At 38.6% G+C, this 23366-nt stretch overlaps 1 protein-coding gene across 1 annotated transcript; it reads right to left on the bottom strand.

Annotated features, from left to right (window-relative positions):
• Nucleotides 1-1953: 1953 nt before the first annotated feature.
• LOC149156962 (uncharacterized) lies at nt 1954-2805 on the bottom strand. The gene has a single exon (XM_089444923.1). It carries the CDS (start codon nt 2803-2805, stop codon nt 1954-1956), a length of 852 nt encoding a protein of 283 aa, XP_089301049.1.
• Between the last annotated feature and the right edge of the window lie 20561 nt (nt 2806-23366).

The following is a 23366-nucleotide window of genomic DNA, read 5'->3' as shown; positions in this document are numbered from 1 at the left end:
TCCTGTGCATTGCAGAGCACGCATCGTGATGGTCCTTGCCGCCCCTTCTTCTACAGTTGGTCCCAGGTAAGCACCCTGCCATGTAACATAATCCAGACAAAGAAGGAAACTTTCGGCCAATGCTTGATTTTCCATAAGTTTTTCCATTTCTTCGTCTCTGCCTGTTGATTCTGATTTGCTTTTAAGTAATACCCTTCTGCTATAGAAAAGGTTCCTTGAATTCGGGTGCCCCATCTTAGGATATCTTGCCCTGTTTTTCTCACCACCTTATGGGATGCCATTTCATTGTAGTAGTCTTGCCATCTGTCTGAGTCAGGCATCGCTACCCAATCCTCTTTCTGCTTCCAATTACGCCAATAATCCCCTATACCTGGTTTCCAAAAGTTGCCTACAACCTTCCCCTCTGCCTGGGAGGTAAAAGCTTGGATGACTTGAAGGTTTTCCTTATGGATAAGCCTTTCACGTTGCTACCAGGATTCCTCCCAAAACCTGGCTTTATCACCTGCTCTTATCTCCCAAAAGCTATACTCTCTAACCAGTTCTTTGTTACTCCTCGCCAGGTTCCATATTGCAGAGCCTTTGACCTCTGTCCGGCTTCTCATTTTGTCTTCGGGTTCCTCCGCTACCTCATATTTCCTTTCCCATATTGCCTTCCATAAGTCTTGGCCGCCCTGGGTCCATCTCCACCAGAGCTTCGCTCCCATCACTTGGTTGAGCACATAGGGGTCCCTCAATCCTAAGCCTCCGTCTTTGGGTAGCTTGCTAAGCCACTCCCAAGAAATTAAGGCCCATTTTCTGGTTTTGCTGGTTCCCTGCCAAAGAAATTTCTTGAACATTGCTACCAGCTTCTGACTAATGGACTTGGGGATAGCTTGGCACGAAATCTGGTATATTGGAATAGCTTGCAGAACCACTTTTAGGAGAATTAGCCGACTGGGGGCATTTAGCAGGCGAAAGGTCCAATTTTCCATCTTTTTCCTAATTTTATTGATTAGAGGATCCCAGTTAGCAGCCCTGTATTGGTGTTCATTAAGCATAATGCCCAGGTATTTGGTTGGGAAGGTTCCAATTCTAAACCCCATTGTGCGCGCCAGAAATCTTTGGGCCGCTAGCTGAGTGTTAAAGAAAAATATTTCGGATTTCTCTTTATTAATCTGAGTCCCTGAAGCTTGGTTGAACTCAGATAAGGTTTTTACAATCTGTTGGGCCTCCTTAAGCTTGACCTGACCGTAAAACATTACATCATCTACGAATTGCTGGTGAGAAACCGGGAGATCATTCCCACAGATTCTTAGCCCCTTAAGCTTGCCCCTGGCTACTTGAGCTTTAACCAACCGACCCAAACCTTACGCAGCCAGGATGAAGAGAAACGGAGACAGGGGATCTCCCTGTCTAAGCCCGCGTGAAGGGTTGAAGGCTTCGATAGGGGTTCCATTCAAAATTACTGACATCACCGGAGTGCTCACCATTGACAGGATCCAGTTCACCCATCTGGGATCAAATCCATGATCTTTGAGGATGCCCTCCAGGTACCCCCAGCTGATGTGGTCATAAGCCTTAGCCAAGTCTAATTTAATGAGCATGCCTGGGTTGTGAGAGTTTTTAAGGGAGTGAATCACTTCCTGGGCTACTATGATACCATCTGTAATCTGCCGCCCTTTAACAAAACCAGTTTGTTCCTGAGCGATGAGAGCCGGCAGAATTGGCTTGAGTCTATTCACCATAATTGTTGCTAAGATCTTGTACACTATATTACAGAGGGATATTGGTATGAATCCCTGCGGTTTGTCCAAATTTCCACTCTTTGGGATCAAAGCCAAGAAGGTAGCATTCAGCCCCTGATGCATGCGTTTTGTACACCTAGATTCCTCCACTAGGTCCAACAGATCGTTGCTTATGAAACTCCAAGCTGCTTGGTAAAACTCAATGGTAAATCCGTCGGGACCCGGGGCCTTATTCTTCGCCATTTTGTTCTCTAGTTACTTTCCTAGGGATGTGTTGACATACCTTTTCTATATTCTCCGCCCTGTTAATGTTTGGTTCTATTAGGACGCCTTTGAAATAGTCCACCAGGAGCTGCTCCATGTCTTGTTGTTGCATCACTATGTTTCCTTGACTATCCTTTAGTGAGAAAATTCTATTGTGATGTCTGTGATTCAGCATCGCTTTGTGGAAGAATTTAGAGTTCTTTTCCCTGTCTTTTAACCATTGTACACGTGATTTCTGTTTCCACAGAATTTCTTCCTGCTTGCGTCTTTCCTCCAATTGATTGATTAACTTGCCTTCCTCCTCAGCGAACTCCTCGCTTCTGCCTTCCTTGATAATTTGTTGTTGTATCCCTGCCATTCTAGTCTGTAATTTCCCTCTCTCCTGCTGGATATTGCCAAATTCTTCCCTATTCCATTTCTTAATTTTGCCCTTTATTTCCTTAAGTCTGAGCTGGAATGTGTGCATTTTGTTTCGGCCTTCCGTTCCCATGCTGCTTTCCTGCCACCAGTTCCTTACTTTGACTAAGAAATCTGGAGCTCTAAGCCAAAAGGACTCAAAACGAAAAGGTCGCTTTTTATTCTGATTATTCATGGCTAATTCCAGCTTAATTGGCCAATGATCAGATCCTATAGAGGGGAGGATGGAGGCTTCGTAGAAAATGTCCATACCTATAATGGGCTCAGAGACTAGGAATCTATCTAGTCTTGACGCAATTTGTTTGTTCCCGCCTCTTTTGTTATTCCATGTGAATTTCCCATTTATTGTAGGAATATCTACCAGCCTTAAGTCTGTTTGGATATCTCTGAATCTTTCCATCTCTGGTTCATCTCTGCTGATTCCTCCTTTCTTCTCTTCTCTAGAGGTTATCAAGTTGAAGTCTCCTGCGATAATCTACCTTTGCTCCTGGTGCATATTTTTAAGTTTTTGTAAATGGCTAAGGAATAAGCCCTTCTCTGCCTGGGTATGGGGCCCGTAGACAGCTGACACAGCCACCCATTCGCTTTGCCCAATGAGTCTAAATCGTCCAGTCAGGACTCTTGGCATTCCTATCCACTAGTCTGATAGGACTTCTACTGGATTCCAAATGACTGCTATCCCTCCTGTGCTCCCTTTGGCGTCGATGGTTACTTGCTCATATCTAGGGGTTATTTTATTGAGGATTTCCTCCATCTTCTGACCTGAAATTTTAGTTTCCTGAATGAGCATTATTTGTGGTTTGTCTTTCCTCAGTCTTGCCACTAAATGTCTCTGTTTCCCTTTGTTGTTTAGGCCTCTAATATTCCATGATGTCAAAATCATTGATGAGTTTGAGATAGATTTTGGAACACCGCTGACAGCGGAACCACTCTCCCTGTGTTCACCAACATTTCCCCCATTAGTTGGATGGAATCTTTAAGGTTTTTCCTTCCTCTTTTCTTTTTCCCTCCCTTGCCTTGCCCTTGCAGATCTGTTCTGCTTTCCCTCTGGCTCTCTTGCTATTCTGCAGGCGCTGCTTTACCTTTTTCCTGTTTAGCCTTAAACTACTGAAAAGTTTCCGCATACAACCTCTTTTTTTCTTCCAGGATAAACCTCTCGTCCAAATTCCTCCATTCATTTAAAAGTTTTCTTAGGACCTCTTCTTCTTGACTTAGATCTTCCCTGATTGTCTCTGTGTCTGTCTCCATTTGTTCTGCTAGTTCTTCCTGTTCCTTTCCATTGTCTATAGCTTCGCTCGGGGCTTTCCTTTTTGAGTGGGCTCTTTCACTGCTATAGCTATTGTCTGACTCTTTATATTCTTGATTTTCCATGGCCTGATCCTCCTCTTCTCCCTCTTCCTGTAATATTTCAAAGCTGTTTAATTTCCTTGGGAATGATTGTTTTTCTTTCTTTTCTTCCTTGTAGATTTCTTTGTTTATTTTCTGTTTACTTTTCACTTCTTGGAATCCTTCGTGGTCAACTGGCCCTCTCTGTTGCTGGTTACTTCTCCTTTCTTCTTCTTCCATAGTAATCGGGCACTCCTTTACCAGATGACCATGTTTGTGGCATCTACGGCATCTAAACGGTATATTTTCATAGTCTAAGTTTTGCTGCCAGACTTCCTCATGATACTCTAGTTCCACTGAATTTGGGATGGGGTTTGCTAAGTTCATATAGACACATATCCTGGCGTACGATGTATACCTTCCTTTCTTCATGGTTTCTGCTATTTTCACAAAACTTCCTATTGAGTTTCCTATCCCCTCCAATATTTCTGGGTCCCAGAAATCTATAGGTAACCCAAATAATCGAACCCAGACTGGCGCTGCTAGAAATTTTTCCTTATCGGGGTTATAGCATTCCTCCCAATATCTCATAAAAAGACCAGCATTATAATAAAAATAAGGGCCATTTTCAAACACTTTTTCCTTATCTTGCAGGTTTGAGAAGATTACCGTAAAGAAGCCCTTCGCTCCCAGCTTAAGCTCAATGTGTCCTTGGGGCTGCCATTTTTGCTTAATCCACTTGGTAAGGTCTCGTTCAGATGGCCATACACCGACAAACTTGCAGATAAGGGCATGATCTTTCATGTAACTTCTGTACCTTTCCAGTTTATTCGATGGAATCACAAACCTGGGTTTCTCCTCTGCACATGGCAGGCATCTTCCCCTTCTGCCCGCCTGCCAAGTCGCTCCCAGAACCGGACCAGCATTCTGTTTCTCCTTTGCCATCTGACTATTCTGACCATCTCCTGTCACAGTGTCCCGATAGGAGGGGATCTCTCCCCTCCTGACTTCTTCTGTCATGACTTTGTCCCTCAGATGTTTGCCGTATCTACTACTATAGCACTTAGTTAGCTGCACCCTGGTTTTTTCTTTGTTCCCCGCTGATTTTACCACATGGCCACCATTAGGTTTTCGGTTGCAGAGCTTAGCATACAACTCATTTTTTTTTTAGAGTTGTCATTTTGGTTAGGTAATCCACTTCACATTTGTTGCAGATGTCAAACTTTTTGGAACCATTTGTTGGGTATGCCGATGGAGCTAGTCGTAGCACGCAGAACCTATCTTCTGCAGCCTGGGCCATCTTCGCTCCAAGCGGCGAGTTAGTGAGTTTCAGGGGGATATGTATTGGTCGATCGACAAACAACATCGCTGAGTATAGCGCATTGATTGAACTCCTCTCTGATGCCATTTCACATGGCATACGCCGAATCATTGTTAGGCTAGATTCACAACTTGTCATTCTACAGCTTACTGGCATTTATTCCGTCTGGAACCCAGCTATTCATCGCATGTTCCTAAGAGTTAGGATTTTGGAAAGACATTTTGATTTCATTCAATATCAAAACATTTCTAGAAACTTAAACACATTGAATGATTCATTAACAAACTATGTGTTAAATAGACATTTGCAGCATATGTAAAGAAAGCATTTCACATCAACATTTACATTAGGATTTCATCACTTAGCCAAAATAAAACTCCGAAAGTCAAAAAAGATAGTTGTTTAAAGTTTTCACAAATATTTTTTGTCTAAGACAAAATTGGTCTTCTGACCCCAGTAACTCAAAATGAATGCAGAAAAAAACATCCTAGACTAGTGCTGTTGATGATAACAGGTCATCGCCTGTGCTATCATGCGCAGGAGCCTAGTCCAACGACTCGGTACACCAATGGTATGGCGTTGTAGCCTCATGGGTAACTCATCAGTCTGGACATCTGGAATGCCGAGGGTCAAGCCCTCTACATGATCCTGCAACTGTGCAAGGGTCTCCACTATATCCAGATCTCTAAGGACTGCCCTCCCTACAGCTTCCCCCGCTGGAGCATCTTCCTCCCGTGGGCGTGCCACTGGTCGTACTGGTCCAATATCTACATACACATATGAGTTCGTTTAGTCTTGGTAACAATCAAAAACACAAAAACAATAGAAAACTAAAAAGAAAGATGTGGTCAAATCATTTTACCTATAGCACTCCACTGCTCACCGGCTAGTAATGCCAAATCCGGATCGCCTCGGAAATCCATCCCTACATAGGGATACTCTGCGAATACCATGTCCTAGTGGTTGAACCACTCGAAAAAGGTAGATGGGAACGAGACCTGTGACTGGCCAGCATGCCTAGCCATAAGGTCCACCCATCTCTACATCCGTGGTTCTCTCGATCCCGACACTCCCAGTGAAATGTTCTGAGGCTGCATAAGTGGGATTATTTCCAAAGAAAAGGCAGTCAAAATGGATCCATAACCAAAATTCTTGGTTCTTCCAGTATTTTCTTTGGACAGTTGATCTTTCATGATAGGAAGTACCGCGTCGCACCAGTTGAACACCTTCGATTCCAAGCATTCCAAGGCATACTGCATGTAGGATCTGTTCGCTAAATGTAAGGTCGCGCTGCTAGCCAATCTAGCAAGGGTAAAAAGAATGGTCCTCAAAGGTTGATCAGTAACATCTCGGATATTAATCTTACCATCTCTGTTGGGTTGGGATCCATCCCTGCAGAACTGACGAATGTAATCTTTCACCGATTCACCCCCATGAGCAAATCCTGATAGTGAAAGAGGGGCGCCACATCTCGACAAACCCGTCAGAAAATAAATATCCTCGATCGTGAAAGGAATGGATTTACCCCTGATCTGGAATACCTGGTCAATAGGATCCCAAGCATGAAGAAGATACTGCAGCAAACTTATCTGTTGTCTCATGCTAGATAAGTGGAAGAACTTCAGTAAACCACAGTTCCTTAATGCATCCATTATGCCCTGGTCATGTAAAGCAATCATATCCTCCTCTTCATGTTCTCATTCTCGCCATGAAACGACCATCTTGATCCAAAAAATATCTGAAATACAAACATTAGGTGAGTTAGGATCCTTTTTTGGCAAAAATAGTTCAAAATTTGATGAAAAAACACTGTACAAACTTTCCCTTCTGCGCCCATTGCACCTAGCCTTTGAGCAAGGTGAGATGCATACTGATTTGCCTATTGGCAGCCCAGTATGCATCGCACTTTTCGATATAGGAAAAGTGCGATGATTGGAGAACGAATTCTTCAAACCCCTGAGGCCCAGAAAGATGAGAAAACTTGCCCAGAATTGAAAAAAGATGGAATGAAATTGAAGAGCATAAGGATAGCTCCTACCTGGTCCTGACGGCGTGGGAAATGGTCCACAGAATCTCTCGCAATCGACTGGTGAAATTTGGGGGGGAAAACCGCTTCAGAGCTCCAAAATCCAAAATTTCAAATGAAATGGTGAAAATGAAATGTTAAAACTACTTTTTATGTTTAATTTTCCAAGTACTTCAAGTAAATGATAGTTTTAGTTCATTTTTCATCTATAAATATGTATTTTTAATCAATTTGATGGAGTTTTGAGCAAGTTGAACAACTGTCAACAGAATCTGATGTGTTAAACGGTGAAATGAACATCTTTGACCACCAAGCAAACTTTTCGTCTTCTTTTTGAGCTTTGATTCAAAAATGAAAAGAAAACTATAGAGTCCTCTTTAAACCCTTTTTAGACTCTCTAAACATGAAAATATTGTCGAGCGCTTGTCTTTTCCAGCTCATTAAAGTATTGGAAATGTCATCCCTCTTGTATTATTTTATCCTTTTTTGGACCTGAGGGATTACTTCACGAAAAAGAACTTATGGAGTTTTCTTTTCGTCCCTTTTCAAACTCTCTAAACATGAAAAGGACAGAGTTATCCTTGTCGTTAAACTTGTTAAAACAATAGCGACAAACTTGTCCATATAGACGAGACTGAGTTTCACTATTGCTAGACTCGTTAAAACATCAAATAGTAACGGGTTTTCCCGAAGGGCGAATTATAGAACAAGCATATGTTATCCTCCTAAAGCTTGACAAAAATAAAGAGGTACTGGTCAGCAATGACTGGGGAAAAAGGGGAAAAATATTGAAGAATTTATGGTAGCAATTCACTCTTGAACATGACACTTTCACTTCTCTCCATGATTGAGTTGGGTTGGGTTATTCCATTCACCGATCAACATACCATCCATCTTTTGGGGTTAACGCTACCAATTCATCTCAGTGTCGCCAACATGTTCAAGAGAATTCATCCAGTTGAGAAGTCATCCAGTTAATGTCTTATACACTGCAATATCTCCAACCTTCATTTTTAATGACTGCCATTCCTGAACCTTGTGTCGTCAGTTCATTTTCACCTCCAGAAATCATTTGCTTCGTTTTGTGTCGTAGATGTGGGATACATCAAGGCCCTCCTATGACGAGTCACTTCTTGTCGACATCAGCTCATTATCCAAGAAGTTGACTTAGAAACACCCTTCTAGTGCTTTGAAGCTTGTTTACATCAATGGCAAGTTTCTCTCTTCCGGCGATAGGTTGACATCAATGGCCTTCGACCGAAAGATTTTGCATGGTGTTCGACATCAGATCATGTATTCACACCACGTGAAATGTACTGTAGTACCTTGAGGATCATTATCATTATCGGTGATCCCTCTCGCGTCTGTTAACAGCTCACATCATTGGCTGGTAATCAGGCGATGTCTTTCCATGTTCGACCTCAGAACATCTCTTCACATGGTTTGACTTGTACATCAAGCGAAGATTGAATGAGTTTGAAGACCCTGGATCTAGTTTCATCCATCCGGGCTACGATATATTCAGGGATACAAAAACATCAAATGTACACAGGCTCTACACAGATGGTCATCCTAATCATGGATTATGACTCTATATCTGTAGAATCACAAGTCTGTATCTGCAGACGACTATCTGATCTATGTACATGAAATAAAAATTTATAAAGCTGAGCATGGGAATGCCTCCCTCAGCTAGTTCATGAAAAATCATATTATCATGATGTATTGTATTGTAATTTATGCAGGTCACCTTCCAGTTCAAAACTTCTGATCCTCATGATAAAGCATTTCACCCGACATGAACATTTACGACCTCATGCTTTAGGGGGCAACTATTATAGACATATTTGGGCACATCAACCCCAAACTTACATGTCGATGTATTAGGGTTCATCAACCCCTAAAATGGTTGCTTTATGCCCTAAAAGAACTAAGTCATCTGAATGCCTCATTCCCCAAAAGTTTCATCTCAGAAATCATCCAGAAAGTGCCTAAACTGAACCATATCTGAAAGCCCTGTGTTAGGGTGAGATGCATCTCACCTGCTACACTGTCAAAATAATATGCATCGTAGTTTGGCCCTTTAGTAAGTGCGATGGGCGAGGTTGGACATATTTCCGGGACAGTTTGTTAGTTGGTTGCTCATGGAATCTTCTACAAACCTCTCCTATGCCACTTGCCTCTCTGAATTCACCCAAGGATGACCAATGGAACTAGGAAACCATCTCCAGTTCCCCTCTCTTGTGGAACTAATTTCAACAAATGGAATGGCATTCATCATCACCACTGATGACTCATCTTATTGCAATCATCTATAAAAGGAACTCCCATCCAAGAGATCAGGAAGGCTGAATTGTTGTGAATTGTAAGGAAGTGCTACTAGTTTCAGTATTGAGGAGAGATTATTGTATTGTTGTTGGTTTGTTCTTGCTAATTCATGAGGTGAATAAGGATTGAAGCTGGGAGGATGGCGCTGGATCAGACAACTGGGTTGCAATTCTCCTTATTATTAATAAAGTTCTTTGAGATTTTTCCCAATTGATTATGTTAACTGTAAATGTTTTCATTTGTTCATTATATATCTGATCCTATAATGTTTATGTTGTGATAGATCACGATGCTTTGATAGGTTTTTGTTGTTGTAGCTATGCAGGTACTCTCCAAGCATGTTAAGTACGGGGAGGAGTTATGGGATCAGTCAAAGGAGAGGGAGATCAAGCGAGGAATTAAGCGAAAGTTCCAAGTTGGTCCTCTGCAATCTTTCTCTTATCTATCACTCATAATAAATATCATTGAATTGCTTTAAACTGTTGTTTCTAGGTTAGCTACCAAACCTAGAGGGTTAGTCGTTCAACAAGACACTAATTTTCCCATAAACACATCCTCCCTGCTTTATTTTCTCTTCCCTCAAGCAAAGCAAGTATAAACAGCCCAAGATTAGAACAAACACGGATGTATGGCGACCAGGATCATAGAACAGAGATGATAGTCGAGTCGTGTGGTTGGAATATTGTGTTTAGCTTAAATTTGGGTCACATGTTTGTAGGAATATGGCATGTTTGGCTTATTTATTGGCTTACAATATGGGTGCAAGGATTGGTTCCCTCTATCAAGCCAAGAAAAATGGTAAAGGTGAGGGTGAGAAATGATAGGTAGAGCCAAGATTTTGATAAGGGAAATGAAGATTGAATTATTTTGGATGTCATATCCATGATCAGTTGTACAATATGATCTTTCACTTGGTAATTATATGCATTTAGGGTGACAGGAGATATATGAGGAGAATGACAAGTTGTTATGATGGGAAGAAAACCAAGAGTTGAATGGGATACTTCCTTGGAGAATAATTCTTTAACCAAGCATCAATGGCACAACAATTAGTGATGTTGTGAGAAGTCAATTTATGATAGTTGTTGTATTGGTATGTGGGTGGTGAGGATATTCCAAACATGGGTGGTGTTGTTGGAATTGGGGAGGGATAAGATAGAGAGTGATGTTGTTGGAATTGGGGAGGGATAAGATAAAGAATGGAAGGCAACTAGGCATTTATCAAATTTCTTTTTACTAGAAAGAGGAATTTAAAAGTGCCATGAAAAGAGATGCATTATGCACAAAAGAAAATTCAAATTGAATAGCATGAAACAAATCAAAGTTGAATTTAATGATAAGTACCTCTTCTCTATCATATATGGAAAGTTTCACCCAAAGCTTACAAGACATGGCAATGTATCGTTGAATGATCTAACTACTAGATCAATGTCTACTTCGTAGAGTCACCTTACCCATACATACATCTATCCACTCCTTCAATTCACTCGATGCATCATTGTAGGTGAAAACATTATCTACAATTAGTTAAACAAACTTCATCATGCATAATATGAAAAGGCACAATGCCCAATTTAGAGTCAAATACAAATATATATGTGCTTAGAGTCTCCATAAAAAAAATTCACATTAATAGGCTTGAGGGTTGGCTATTCTTAACACTACTTAACCATTTAAAGGGTCTATGGCCATACCAAGGATGCCATAACATATAGGCAATTCAGTCCAATTTACAAGAAAATGTGCTAGAGGTTCAATTCAATGATTTGATGAATATAAGAGAATGTTTCATGTAAGCACCATGAACCACATATAGCCCATGCAATGTTGTAGCAATGTTTTTTTACTACAATTGGATTTTAGGAAAACCAATAGTTAGAGTTCCAATTAAATAAAAAATGAATGCAATAGCTAATTAAACCAATTATCCAACACTTATATAATCACATAACAACCAACACATGTCCTATAGAAAATGCAAGGTGGCCTACCAAAGCATTTATAATGTATGTACGACTTGTGTATTGCCTATATGGCTTGTATATGACCCCAAATATAGCTTAGATGCACTGGAAACCTTAGAGAAGGTTCATTTTCTATGTAAAATCCTATATCTACTTGCTAATGACCTCACAATCTCAATCATCTACTGTCTACAAATGAAATTAGAAATACAATTGATTAAATGCAACAACCATATCATGGTAACAATTGATCTCAAATTTGACACAGAATGGGAAAATGAGTTTTTAAGTCATGCTAATAGAAATAGAGTGGGGAATTATTCCTTTTAACCATTAATTAATCTACAAGAAGCATAGTAAACATGATTAATATAATTTAAATCTCTTACTTGGAATTAGAACCCAAACATTGAGAAATTTTCATCACACAAAGACATGGAATCTCACCTAGGGAAACATTACAGGAAAAAAACCTAATATCAAATGGTTGATCCATTTTCATTTCATAAATCCTTGATTTATAATGCAACTCTTGTATCTCTATGCATAGTGGCCTCCTTGGCTAAAAGAGCATTTGAGAGTGAAAATAACATAAGAAATAGGTAGGGATGGGGCAACGAGAATTTAGAAAGTTCATAAAAAGAGATTCATTATGCACCAAAGCAACTTCATGTTGTAGAGAATTGAACAAACAAAAATTGAATTTAATGATAAGTACCTCTTCTATATCATAAATGGAAATTTCCACCCAAAGCTTACAAAACATGGTGATATGTATCGTTGGATTTGGATTTGAAGCAGACATTGTTAGAAAAGAATTAAGATCCGCATGTGGCAATATTGAGAGAGTAGCTGACGGGATCTTTTCTCTCGGCCACCAGATTATGCTGGCATGGACTTAAGTGTCAATTCTAAAAATGCTCCTATCACATTTGATCACGTATTAACAGATGGAGAATTACACAACACTTTTAAACAACAACCCGAAAAAAGGTATCAAGGGTGGATGTTGGCTTGAAAAATATGAATGTGCACGAGAAGAAGAATATATATATCCATGATTGCATTCAAAAATGCGTGTAGTCTTCACAAGTTTCAATCGTTGGAGGGTTGATTCGTTGAAGTTGCAAAGGATTTCAACTTTATCGTGGTATGAGTGGTTCGATGGTATTGGAAAACAATCATCAGATTTTTCTAAATTTTCCAAACTTAATAAGAATGACAACATACTAAAAGGATTTTAGGGCTAAAAATTATTGCCAGAGCCTCAGGGGTTTCATAGTGTCATGCAATGATTTAGTTGAATGGGTGTTATTGTAACAATTAAAATAATCGTGAAAATGAAGAAATGAGAAATACAAAAAGGGTTTCATGGTTGAGGATTGAACCTCGATTCTATGGTTTCAGATACTAATTTAAAAAGGGGTAGCTAGATGGGTTTTAACACAATAAAATAAATTGATCTAATAACGCAAGAAGGAGGACCTGCACAAGTGTTTTGAAGCTAAAATGAACAATTTTGAAGCATGAAGAAACCACATTACCATTTTGCATCTTTGTTTCTCAGCCTTTCATTGTGGCCCTAGCTAATCAATTTCTCCTCTGACACAATCCTATCATATCAATGTCCCCTCTAATGCAACTGTAGTAGACCAATGTCTCGGTGCTCAAATGAGCGTGTGGAACAAGGTTTTGCAGCCTCTTCTTGTGCTTGCTAACAAATGGTTTAGATGGCACTCTTTGAGATTGAATGGGGGGAAACTACAAGGTTTCGTGCAGAGAGAAGATTGTTTAGATGGCACTCTTGGGGATCAAATGGGGGGAAACTTCAAGGTTATGTGGGTCAACTGAGTGGTTTGTGCATAGTGCTAAAAGCCTCAGTGGAAGCTTCAAGGTTATGTGGGTCAACTGAGTGGTTTGTGCATAGTGCTAAAAGCCTCAGTGGAAGATAAAAACAAGTCCATATATATATATATATATAGCCTAGGTGAAGAGGTAGCCTAGCCAAATGAACTATTAATTTTGGTTCACATAGAAGTCGTCAAAATGCTTAGATTACGAAACACAACAAATAAAGCTTGCCCCAAAGCTAAGGACCTCCTTGCAAAATCACATTGTTATTCTCTAAATTATCAAATAAATGAAGACAATACCTTGATTGAGAGGATAGATTTTGATCTTGCTAAAGATAGCCTTACTCAAGGAATCCCCTTTCCAAGTAAAATTTAGAGTCCAAATTCTTTTGTCCATGGAAATACATGAATATAGCTCATTCACACAACATCCCCCATCCTTATAGGATCCAATTGTGAGGCACAACAATCTTCCTTTCACTAATGTAAATATGGATACATTTCTTCTTTCTCCTAATCCATGAACCCTCATATTTGTTGAGCTCTGATGAGTCCCTCTTATGAAAACAATTTTTACATCAAAAACCTCCAAGTTTGGCTTAAGAACCTTATAATTCCTTACTCCTTCCTTGTCTTACCTATTCCATCATAGGTATATTTTCATTTGTTTTCAGACCTTGTCTTTTCTATTTTTGAATAAATAACTAAGGGGGTCGATTAGTGCCCTATGTGTGTATGACTCACATAAGATCATATATATATATATATATATATATATATATATATATATATAAGTGTGATTTAAATTAGAAGGCTCACACTTATGACTCATAATTAATTAGAAGGCTCACGCTTATGACTCAGAATCATAGTGTCTTGACTATAGGAATATATGGTTTCACATGTCTCGGTTGTATCAACAGGGTGTCATTCAAATATTCCTTTGGACAGTCATTTTGATGAACTTATTTTGCATTATAATAGTGTCCAAAGATTGAAGCCTATTGGTGATATGTTATAGTCAGCTACCTTATGGCATACCAGTGAACTCCTCTTGATCCTTTTGACTATTTGAATGTGGACTTGGCTACAGTTAGTTTTTCAGTTGACTAGATAGCATCTCAATATCATTTTGTTTACAATATTATTGATAGTGGTTGCGGTTGGATTACCAACTAGGCAATTTGGTTGCATGGAAGCTTTAATTTTAAGTGCAACTTGCACAGACAATTGTAACTCAATGGAAGACTTAAATGATTGATTTGCAAGGGATTTGGGTGGTAGTTTGGTTTCATGAAAATTCCTTTCACAAGTTCCAACCTATTATTGGAAGCATTTGACTTGGTGATGGAAAAAACGCCTGAAGATCCCACCAACAAGCAACTATCTCAGACCAATTGCAGTCAAAGATACTCATTTCAGAACATTCATAGGTTATGTGCACCAGTGGTTCTAAGATATTTTAAGTATAGGGTTTGTAGGTTTAAATAAACTATTCACAGTTTGTAAATCCTAGAAATGAAAATAGAATGGGCCAACTGGGTCACACCTAAATCCAATTTGTATCTGTAACAATTTACTCCACTTATCCTTGAGGCACTAAACCAGGATATGTCCGAACTCTGGCTTGTTTATTTTTGGTATTGTGAACTCTATATAAAAAGGAGAGAGCCTATAGTGCAAACACAATTATTGTTATTACTTTTTATCTTTGAAATTAATACAACTACTGTGCATGGGGTGATTGGTGGAGTTCTACATCTATGCTTGTATAATGCTCTAGTATTTTTTGCTAGTTATTTATCTCTGTCATATTGCATTGAATAGTTAAGGATTTGGGGCACTGCCAGAGCCTTGAGTTGGGTAGCTCAAAGCATGGTCAAGTGCCAAAACTTTTGTGTTTATTTTGATTGGTTAGTAGATTTGTTTTATTTTCCAAGTTGGATTTTCGTATTCGTTTAAGTGGCTTGTTGTATTCGCACATTTGTTCTATGTCTATGTAATAATTTTAATAAGTTTAAGGAGAATCAATAACTCCTTTCCTCAGTATTTGTAGTGCATTTCTCGACTTATGTATGGTTGCATAAAATTCGAACAACGTGTTTTTATTTCCTTTTGTGAGATTCAGTTTATATGTTTGTTAGTTTGAAACATTTGTTTTGTAAAAGGATCTATGGTGGTTTCATTTAAAAGAAGTTATAATATACTAACTACTACATAATTGGTAATTAAATTATTTTGTTAGTACTTTTGTAAATTTGCGAATATTTTGAGCTTACCCTTTGAATATTGTTTGGTAATCGAAGATCCATTGAGTTTATGTTTAAACAGTAGGATTCTTCGAATGAAACAACCAACCCCCACACACTTAGAATAAATCATTTAATAAGTCATGAATAGTCATGTCTTATGTGTATATTACACTAAGTCCCTCATAAGCTTACAAACCTAGTTAACAATTAAAGGACAATGTACGATTTACAATATCGAAACATCAATAAAAAAACTCATCATTTTTGGCATCGTTTCCAGGGAAGTGCTCAACGAGTCAGGACATTTCACATAAATAATCCAAAGGGTATTAGGACTGGAAGTAACCAAAGAAATTGTTCCTTTCAGTAACCTAAGTACCCTTTTCCTTTGTATTATATCATGCTAAATGCATTTAGAAAATCATATGTAGGGAAAAAAGGTATATTAAAACCCTAACATGTGGTATGGTGGGGACCGCTCCTGATAAAGTGTTGGCAAGACCAAAAGGGGTTCCTATAAAAGTTACTTTTCCAGTAGGGAAACCATTAGGAGGAGAAACATCAAAAAGGGAAGAGACCCCTTTTGAGGAGGAATTTAAGAGTTCCTCGGGATCTAATAATATTCAAACTCCTGAAACTACTCAAGAAGAAAAGATGGGAGTTGAAGAAGTTAATGGGCCCAAACAACAAAAACCACTTACTTTTGAATTTCTGATTCAAGACCTTGATGTTGTGGTGTAAATGAAAAATATTCCTCTCTCCGCTCTTTCAAACTTTCATGGTCTATCTAAAGAGGATCTTGATACCTTTTTGTTTGAGTTTGATGTGCTTTACTGAAGTTTTGATTATTCGACAGATGCTCAAAAATTAAAACTTTTCTTTTCCACCTTAAAAGATGTAGCCCTTAGATGGTTCATGGGACTAGGGGGGAAATTATATGAGCTTGGGATGATATAAAAAAAATAAAGTTTTAAATAAATACCAAGATTATTGCAAAGTTAGGGACATTAAGGAAGAAATTTTTAAGATGTCCCAATCAGAAGGAAAAAGTCTGGAAGACTGTGTGAAGATATTACAATATACATTGCAAAGAACTAAGAAAATTCCTTATATCCTGAAACTTTATGTATCCTCTTTCTTAATGGAATATGAGAGGAGTATTTGGATACCTTGAATTTGATGGGTGCAGAAGATGTTTCTCAATTAACATATGAGGAAATATGTGAATTGTGTAAATGATATTCTAGTGGAAGCACAGAATACGAGTAAAATTCTTGAGATATTATATCACTTATCAATCAAGTGGAACAGGGATGACCAAGGTTGAACTAGGGAATCTTTTAGATAATTTTAAAATTGGTATTCTAAGTACACCCAATTCATAATTAGATACCCTGCAAGCCAAAAGGAAGAAGGAGGAAGTTGAGCTAGCCTTGGCTATATTTTGTTTAAAATTCCAAAAAAAACATTCATTTAGAGAATGGAGAAACCAACACAAATAAATGAGATGCCACTCCAAACTCAAGTCCTCGTTAAGCCTTTTGAAAAATGAGCTCTTGATTTTTTGGGGCCTATCAACCCACCATCAAGAAAGAAGGCATACATTCTAGTATGTATGGATTACGTAACTAAGTGGGTTGAAGCTAAGGCCCTACCAAAAGCAACAAAACAAGCAGTGGTTGATTTTCAATATGAAGAAAATTTTGTTCAATTTGGGGTACCTGGAAATTTTTTTACTAATCAAGGTACTCAAATCACCTCTAAATTAGTCTAATCCATTACTGAAAAATTCAAGATAAAGCATCGAATGTCCACTCCATACCATCCTCAAGAAAATGGGCAGTTGGAAGTTACGAACAAGTTTTTGGAAGCTATTCTAACCAAGACAATTCAACAATATCACAAAGATTTGGCCGAAAATCTTCCAAAGGCCTTGTAGGCCTACAAGGTCACTTGTAAAGATACCACTAGATTTACACCTTACAAGCTAGTGTATGGAATACAAGTTCTCCTTCCTATTTAATTTGACGTAAACATTAAGGATTCCCTTGCAAGCTGGAAAGGACCTCTCAGAAGCCCAAAAGCATCGGTTGGACCAGTTAAATGAACTTGACGAGATGTGCCAAGAAGTTTTTCAGCAAATGACTATTGTTCAAGAACAGTGGGAGAAATGGCACGACAAGTTCATCAAAAGGAAACAATTCAAAGAAGGTGACTAGGCCCTTTTATTTGACTCAAGGCATAAATATTTCAAAGGGAAATTTCACACATGGTGGTTGGGGCCTTATGAGATCGAGACTGTATTTGAAAATGGATCAGTGAGATTATATATAATTGATGATGCACAAATTCCATTGATGGCCAATGGACATCAACTAAGACTATACCAAAAACCTAAATCTAACGAGGAATTTGTTAAATAATTGAAGTGGAAAAATGACCTTGAAATCGTAGAAAGGTTGTGTTTATGGTGAAGGATCCTGCTAACATACAGGGGATCTCCCTAATATGAGTTCCCAATTAGGCCTCACAATTTTTGGTGTAGGAGTCACATCCAGAAATATGGCCCGACTGCCATTAACGTAGATATTTGCATTAGCTAAAGTAATTAGCATGAGAGAGTAGTGTGCATGTGCTTTTGAATGAGCAAGAGAGTGTTCCTTGTGGAATGTTCAATTGTAGATGTATCGGGTTCTTTCACTGAAAGGAAGAGAAAGTGAGGCTCTAAAAGAAAAGTAATACTACTAATCTAATGGATACACGCGCTCATAAACAAGGAAGAATCATTAGACATCAAGAGAAATGGTTAACATAGATGTAACAATCATTAAAAAAATCACAACACATTTCCAACAAGTTGAGCCCAAAGTCACCAAAATAGTTCAATTACTTTAGTACATAAGGAATCCAACATAAACCGCAAACATTAGAAGAGTAGTCTTAAAACATCTATGATCCATGCATGAAAATGCATTGGCCAAATGTCTTCAAGTATTAAGCAAAAATTCCAAGATACATAAGTACAATGAGCATCACTAGCTCCAAAAGTGGAGCGTTAGAGCCACTACTTTCTCCCCAAAAGTATTATCTCTACCTCTCTAATGCCTTGTGGGAGAAGCCAAGGTTAAAAGTCATTTGCTTGAGTAATGAGGACCCTTTTATAACTTGAGGCATGACCTTTCATATCCTCGTGACTCTTGAGTTTCTCTTATGACTTTTCGACTTCTAATGACCTTTGGACTTTTATAACTCTTGAACTTCCAAATGAATTTTGGAATTACATGTGACTCTTGGAATTACATGTCTTTTGGACTTCTTTACATGGCTCTTTTACCCATACATGAATCTTGGACTTCCAATTCTTTGTCCTTACAATAATTGTATAATTACATCATCATTTCCACATCATCATTTGGTGGGGACATGACAAGTCACTATCATTGATGACTTAGACTCATGGTAACTGATGACATGGACTTTCTTGATAAGTGACAAGGTTACCACTTATTTCTTATATCTTGCAAGAAACTTCCATGTTGTTAATGTCTTCACCCTCCAAAGGGCCTTTGATCATATGGAGTCTTTTGGGTTATTTTGATCATCGGGATTTCAATGTGTTCTTCGTTCTTGAATTCTTACTTTGGTTGCCTTCTTTGCCCAATCTCTTCATGCATCTTTTCCATTCTCTTTAGGAATACCTGCAACTGAAATCACTCATAGAAGGCAAACATGTAACAACCTCGGGTTAAAAGTTCATGTAATAAAGTTAATAAAGGCAAAATTGTTGAAATATGGCAACAAGAATATTCCAATTTAATTTGTCCTTGAATTAAATTGTGAATTAAAATAGAATTTAGTCTTAACAGCTACTTGGAAATAATTTATTTATTTATTTTAAATTAATTAGTTGGAGAAATTCAAGTTAGAAGTCTTTCTGAAGTCATGCAAGAGTTATCCCTTAAATTAAGAAGATAAGATTGAGTTATATTTGAGTTGTAATTAGTTAACTCAGTTTACTGAGTTAATTCCAGTTAAATTAGTTCCAAACTGTTTGAGAAACTAATAGTGAGTTAACAATCAGTTAATGCATTAATGCACTCAACTAGTGCTACTCCAGTTAACTGAAGATTCCCTCATCAAAAACTCATGCATGTCTATTCTGAGAAAGACCCAGTTGAGATTAATGTTCAAGGACAGTGTACTATTAGTTGAATGTGTTTTCTCATGGAGAAAACTCATGCATACAGTCAAGGATTTATCCTTGAGGATTGCGCAGTTTTGAAGAAGGGTTTTCCACTTGGTAACTACGAATCATCCACAAGGAACAATGCAAGGAAATAGGAACTTGGAGGGCATAGAGGAAGGCTGGAGAGAAGCCAATATTGCCGGTGAGGATCTGTGAGAATTGTACTGAGAGTTGGCTAGCTGTAAGAGCTAAGGCTTTGTATAATTCCTATGTATTTCCACCATGTATGATAATACAATAGTGTGGGGTTTTTAGCTGATGCTTTCCCCAAAGTATTTTCATGTGTATTGTTCCATTGATTCTTCTTCTAGTTATATTGTTCAGCTCGATCTTTAAGATTCCACAAATTGATAGTAGAAATAGGTTATAGTTTTCTGCTTTGATTTATATTGCATTATTGGGTTAACCTACACAGATTTTCTACATGGTATCAGAGTTGTGAACAGTATACTGAGAAGAGAATTTGAAGTTTGAAGTTCGGGGTTGCAGGTGCAAATCGAATTCATATCATACTTCAAGGTTGGTCAATGGCGTTCTATGGCTTGAGACTCAAGTATGCCTTGGAAGGTAGCTCGAATTACATAGCATGGAAAGATAGAATGGAGGTTGTATTAGAAGACAATGGCTTGAAGGAATTCATTGATCAAGAAATCCCAAATCCAGCTTCAACTAATGCACAAGAGTTGGCTGAGTGGAAGAACTGTGTGGCGAAGGCAAGATAGATCATCCTTGAGGGAGTTCAAGACCATATTTTCTTGAGTCTCCATGGGAAGGATACTCCATTTTCAATGTGGAAAACATTGAAGTACCTCTACCAAAATAGTAGCAACCAGAGGAAATTGGCACTCAAGGATAAGCTTCGAAGAATCAAGATGGAGAAGGGCGATACTATTTCCACATATATGAACAAGCTCACCACCTGTAGAGATGAGCTTGGCAGTGTGGGAATAACTACTGCCGATGATGATATGGTGAGCCTCGCTCTCCTTGGCCTTCCAAAGAGTTGGAATAGCTACCAGGACTCTGTGAATGGAAGGGAGAAACTGTCGGATTGGGAACGACTATGGTTGGATCTTATGCAAGAGGAGATCAAGAGGAGCACACGAGATGGTTCTTCATCCAAGAATGATGATGAAGAAAATCTGGCCTTAGCAAGTAAGGCAAGGAAAGGGAAGGGGAAGGCTTCCCATTTCAAATCGAATTCTTCTCATGGAGGGAAGAAGGGTGACATGTCTAAAGTAAGATGCTTTAATTGTCACAAGATGGGACATTATGCGACTAATTGCCCATCGAAGAAGTCCAAGAAGGGATCCTCAGAAGGATCGGAAGGTGAGGCATTAGCCTCTCAGTTCGAAATGGACTTTACCCTCATCACATGCATGGTGTCATCGATGATGGGTTGTGTCTGGTATCTTGACAGTGGAGCCTCATTCCACATGACCAGTGATAAAAATTTATTCAGTGCCTTGGAGGAGAAAGACCTCAAGATGCACATAGAGATGGGTGACGACGGAAGGTATAGTGTTTTAGGAGTGGGCACGGTTTCTTTTCAGAGGGAGCATGGAGCTCCTCTCACCTTGACAGATGTGATGTATGTGCCTGGACTGAAGAAGAACTTGGTATCAATCGTGATGTTGGAGGACAAAGGCTACGATGTTGTCTTTAGTAAAGGAAAGGTGTTCCTAAGACACATAGACACAGGTCAGACCAAGAGGATAGGGATTCGAGTGAAGAATCTCTATAAACTAGAGGTAGATGATTGTGCAGCATTGAGTACAAAAGCAGAATTGGTGCAAAGCCAAGACATTGGCGAGTTGTGGCACAGGCGGTTGGGCCATTTGCATCATGGGGCTTTGAAGATAATGCAGCAGATATCTACAAGACTTCCCAAAGGTAAACTTGAGCAAGTTGACACATGCAAAGGTTGTACCTTGGGAAAGTGATGCAGGCAGGGCCTGCAAACCCCAAAATCTTTCCTGTTCTATGTATATAAAAATGCATCATCATAACTGCCCAATAAAACCCCATATTAAGACAATTTTCACCCACTGGCAATCTTAATTAATATGCAGAAGCTTATATTTCAATTTCTGGTAATTTCATCTTTATCATTTTCATGCGGAAGCTTTTCAATCATAAAATCATCACATAAATGGAAGCTATTTTAAAAGCCCAACTCTTTCACACTAAGGTTCCTTTATGAAGGGAACCCATGCCTGATCATGATATGAAACCATACATTCAGCAATCACCTTTTCAAAAGATAGGATTTAGAATCCACTCACAAGTTTCCACTCTAATATTCAATGAATGAAATTAAACATACATTGTCCTTGACTTATTGAATTAGATTCATCATTCACCAAAGCACCTTATACAACTCTTATTTTATCATTCATTGATACAATGGATTCTCTCCACACTAAGGATTGACTCCATTTCGTTTTGGAATCAAATTCATTTCAACGCTTCCAATAAACTGTGTGAATTCCTGCACGGTTTCCTACACGCAAACTCAATCAAATTCTGCACAGATTCCAACAAAAAAAACCTCTGCGCCCTTATGAAACTCTACGCTTCATATTCACTGTGTGTTCTATATTAATTTTTAAAACACTACTCATTAAAACCACAGATTAACTCAACTCTCTCTTTCAACATCTGATCAAAATTACTGTGAATTCACCTTACAACTCACAATTATCCCACCAATCGATTTCCACCTGCAACTTAATAAACATTCAAACATATAAAACACAGTCTTGGATATCATAACACTGGCTATTTCTGCAATTTATCCATGATTTGACATACCAGAACCCGCATCTACCATAAGGATATCCACGTATTCAATTATCACTCCACCACCAAGCGTCATTGCCTCCTCAATCCTTCAACGCTCTGTCGCATTTCACAGTTACAAACCCCTCTGCGCGCAGGTCACAGCTACGATCATTATACATCATCGCGCAATTAATACAACAGTTGCATTTGCATTTAAAAATAACTGTTCACACATATTCAAACTAGCTCAACGCCTTCCATAAAGTCGACTCTCCAAGTTTCGTTACATCGTCCTCTTGCACGCAGAACCTGTCACTTAATAACTGTAAACGGATTCAATCAAATAGATACAAAAAGCCTTGCACGCAGAACCTGTCACTCAATAACTATGAACTGATCACATCGATACAAAAAGCGTTCCACTGCTTTTCTACCGTGCTAGTAAATTGATTCAACGATGTCCATACCAGCGTGACTCATACATGTAGCAGAATCAAAACACATTCATTTCCTATTAAAAACACAGCTCTTTAAACTCGAACCTTCTAGGTTTCTTACGAAGCTCATGACTTCATATTCACTGGCGCTCTCTTCCTTTCATTGATGTTAATCAACTACAGATCGATATTAAAACAACCATTCATTCAACCAATATAATTTAACAATTATCATGCCGAGATTAATAACTTATATGCAGAGCTGTATATCAGGATTGAAAGTTCAATTTCAATTTTCCTCATAATCTTCGATCTTACTCAGGTTCATTGAATTATCATCAAATGTCCATATGCGCACTCTTATTCCAAATCACAACATTTAAATACCCAATTTATAAATTCACCAATAAACTCTGAAACACAC

Source organism: Pinus tabuliformis, chromosome 9 (genome assembly GCF_031772625.1).
Source record: "Pinus tabuliformis cultivar Carrire ecotype Pingquan chromosome 9, CPIR1, whole genome shotgun sequence".
In the NCBI taxonomy this organism is placed as follows: domain Eukaryota; kingdom Viridiplantae; phylum Streptophyta; class Pinopsida; order Pinales; family Pinaceae; genus Pinus; species Pinus tabuliformis.
This window is presented reverse-complemented; position numbering and strand designations above follow the sequence as displayed.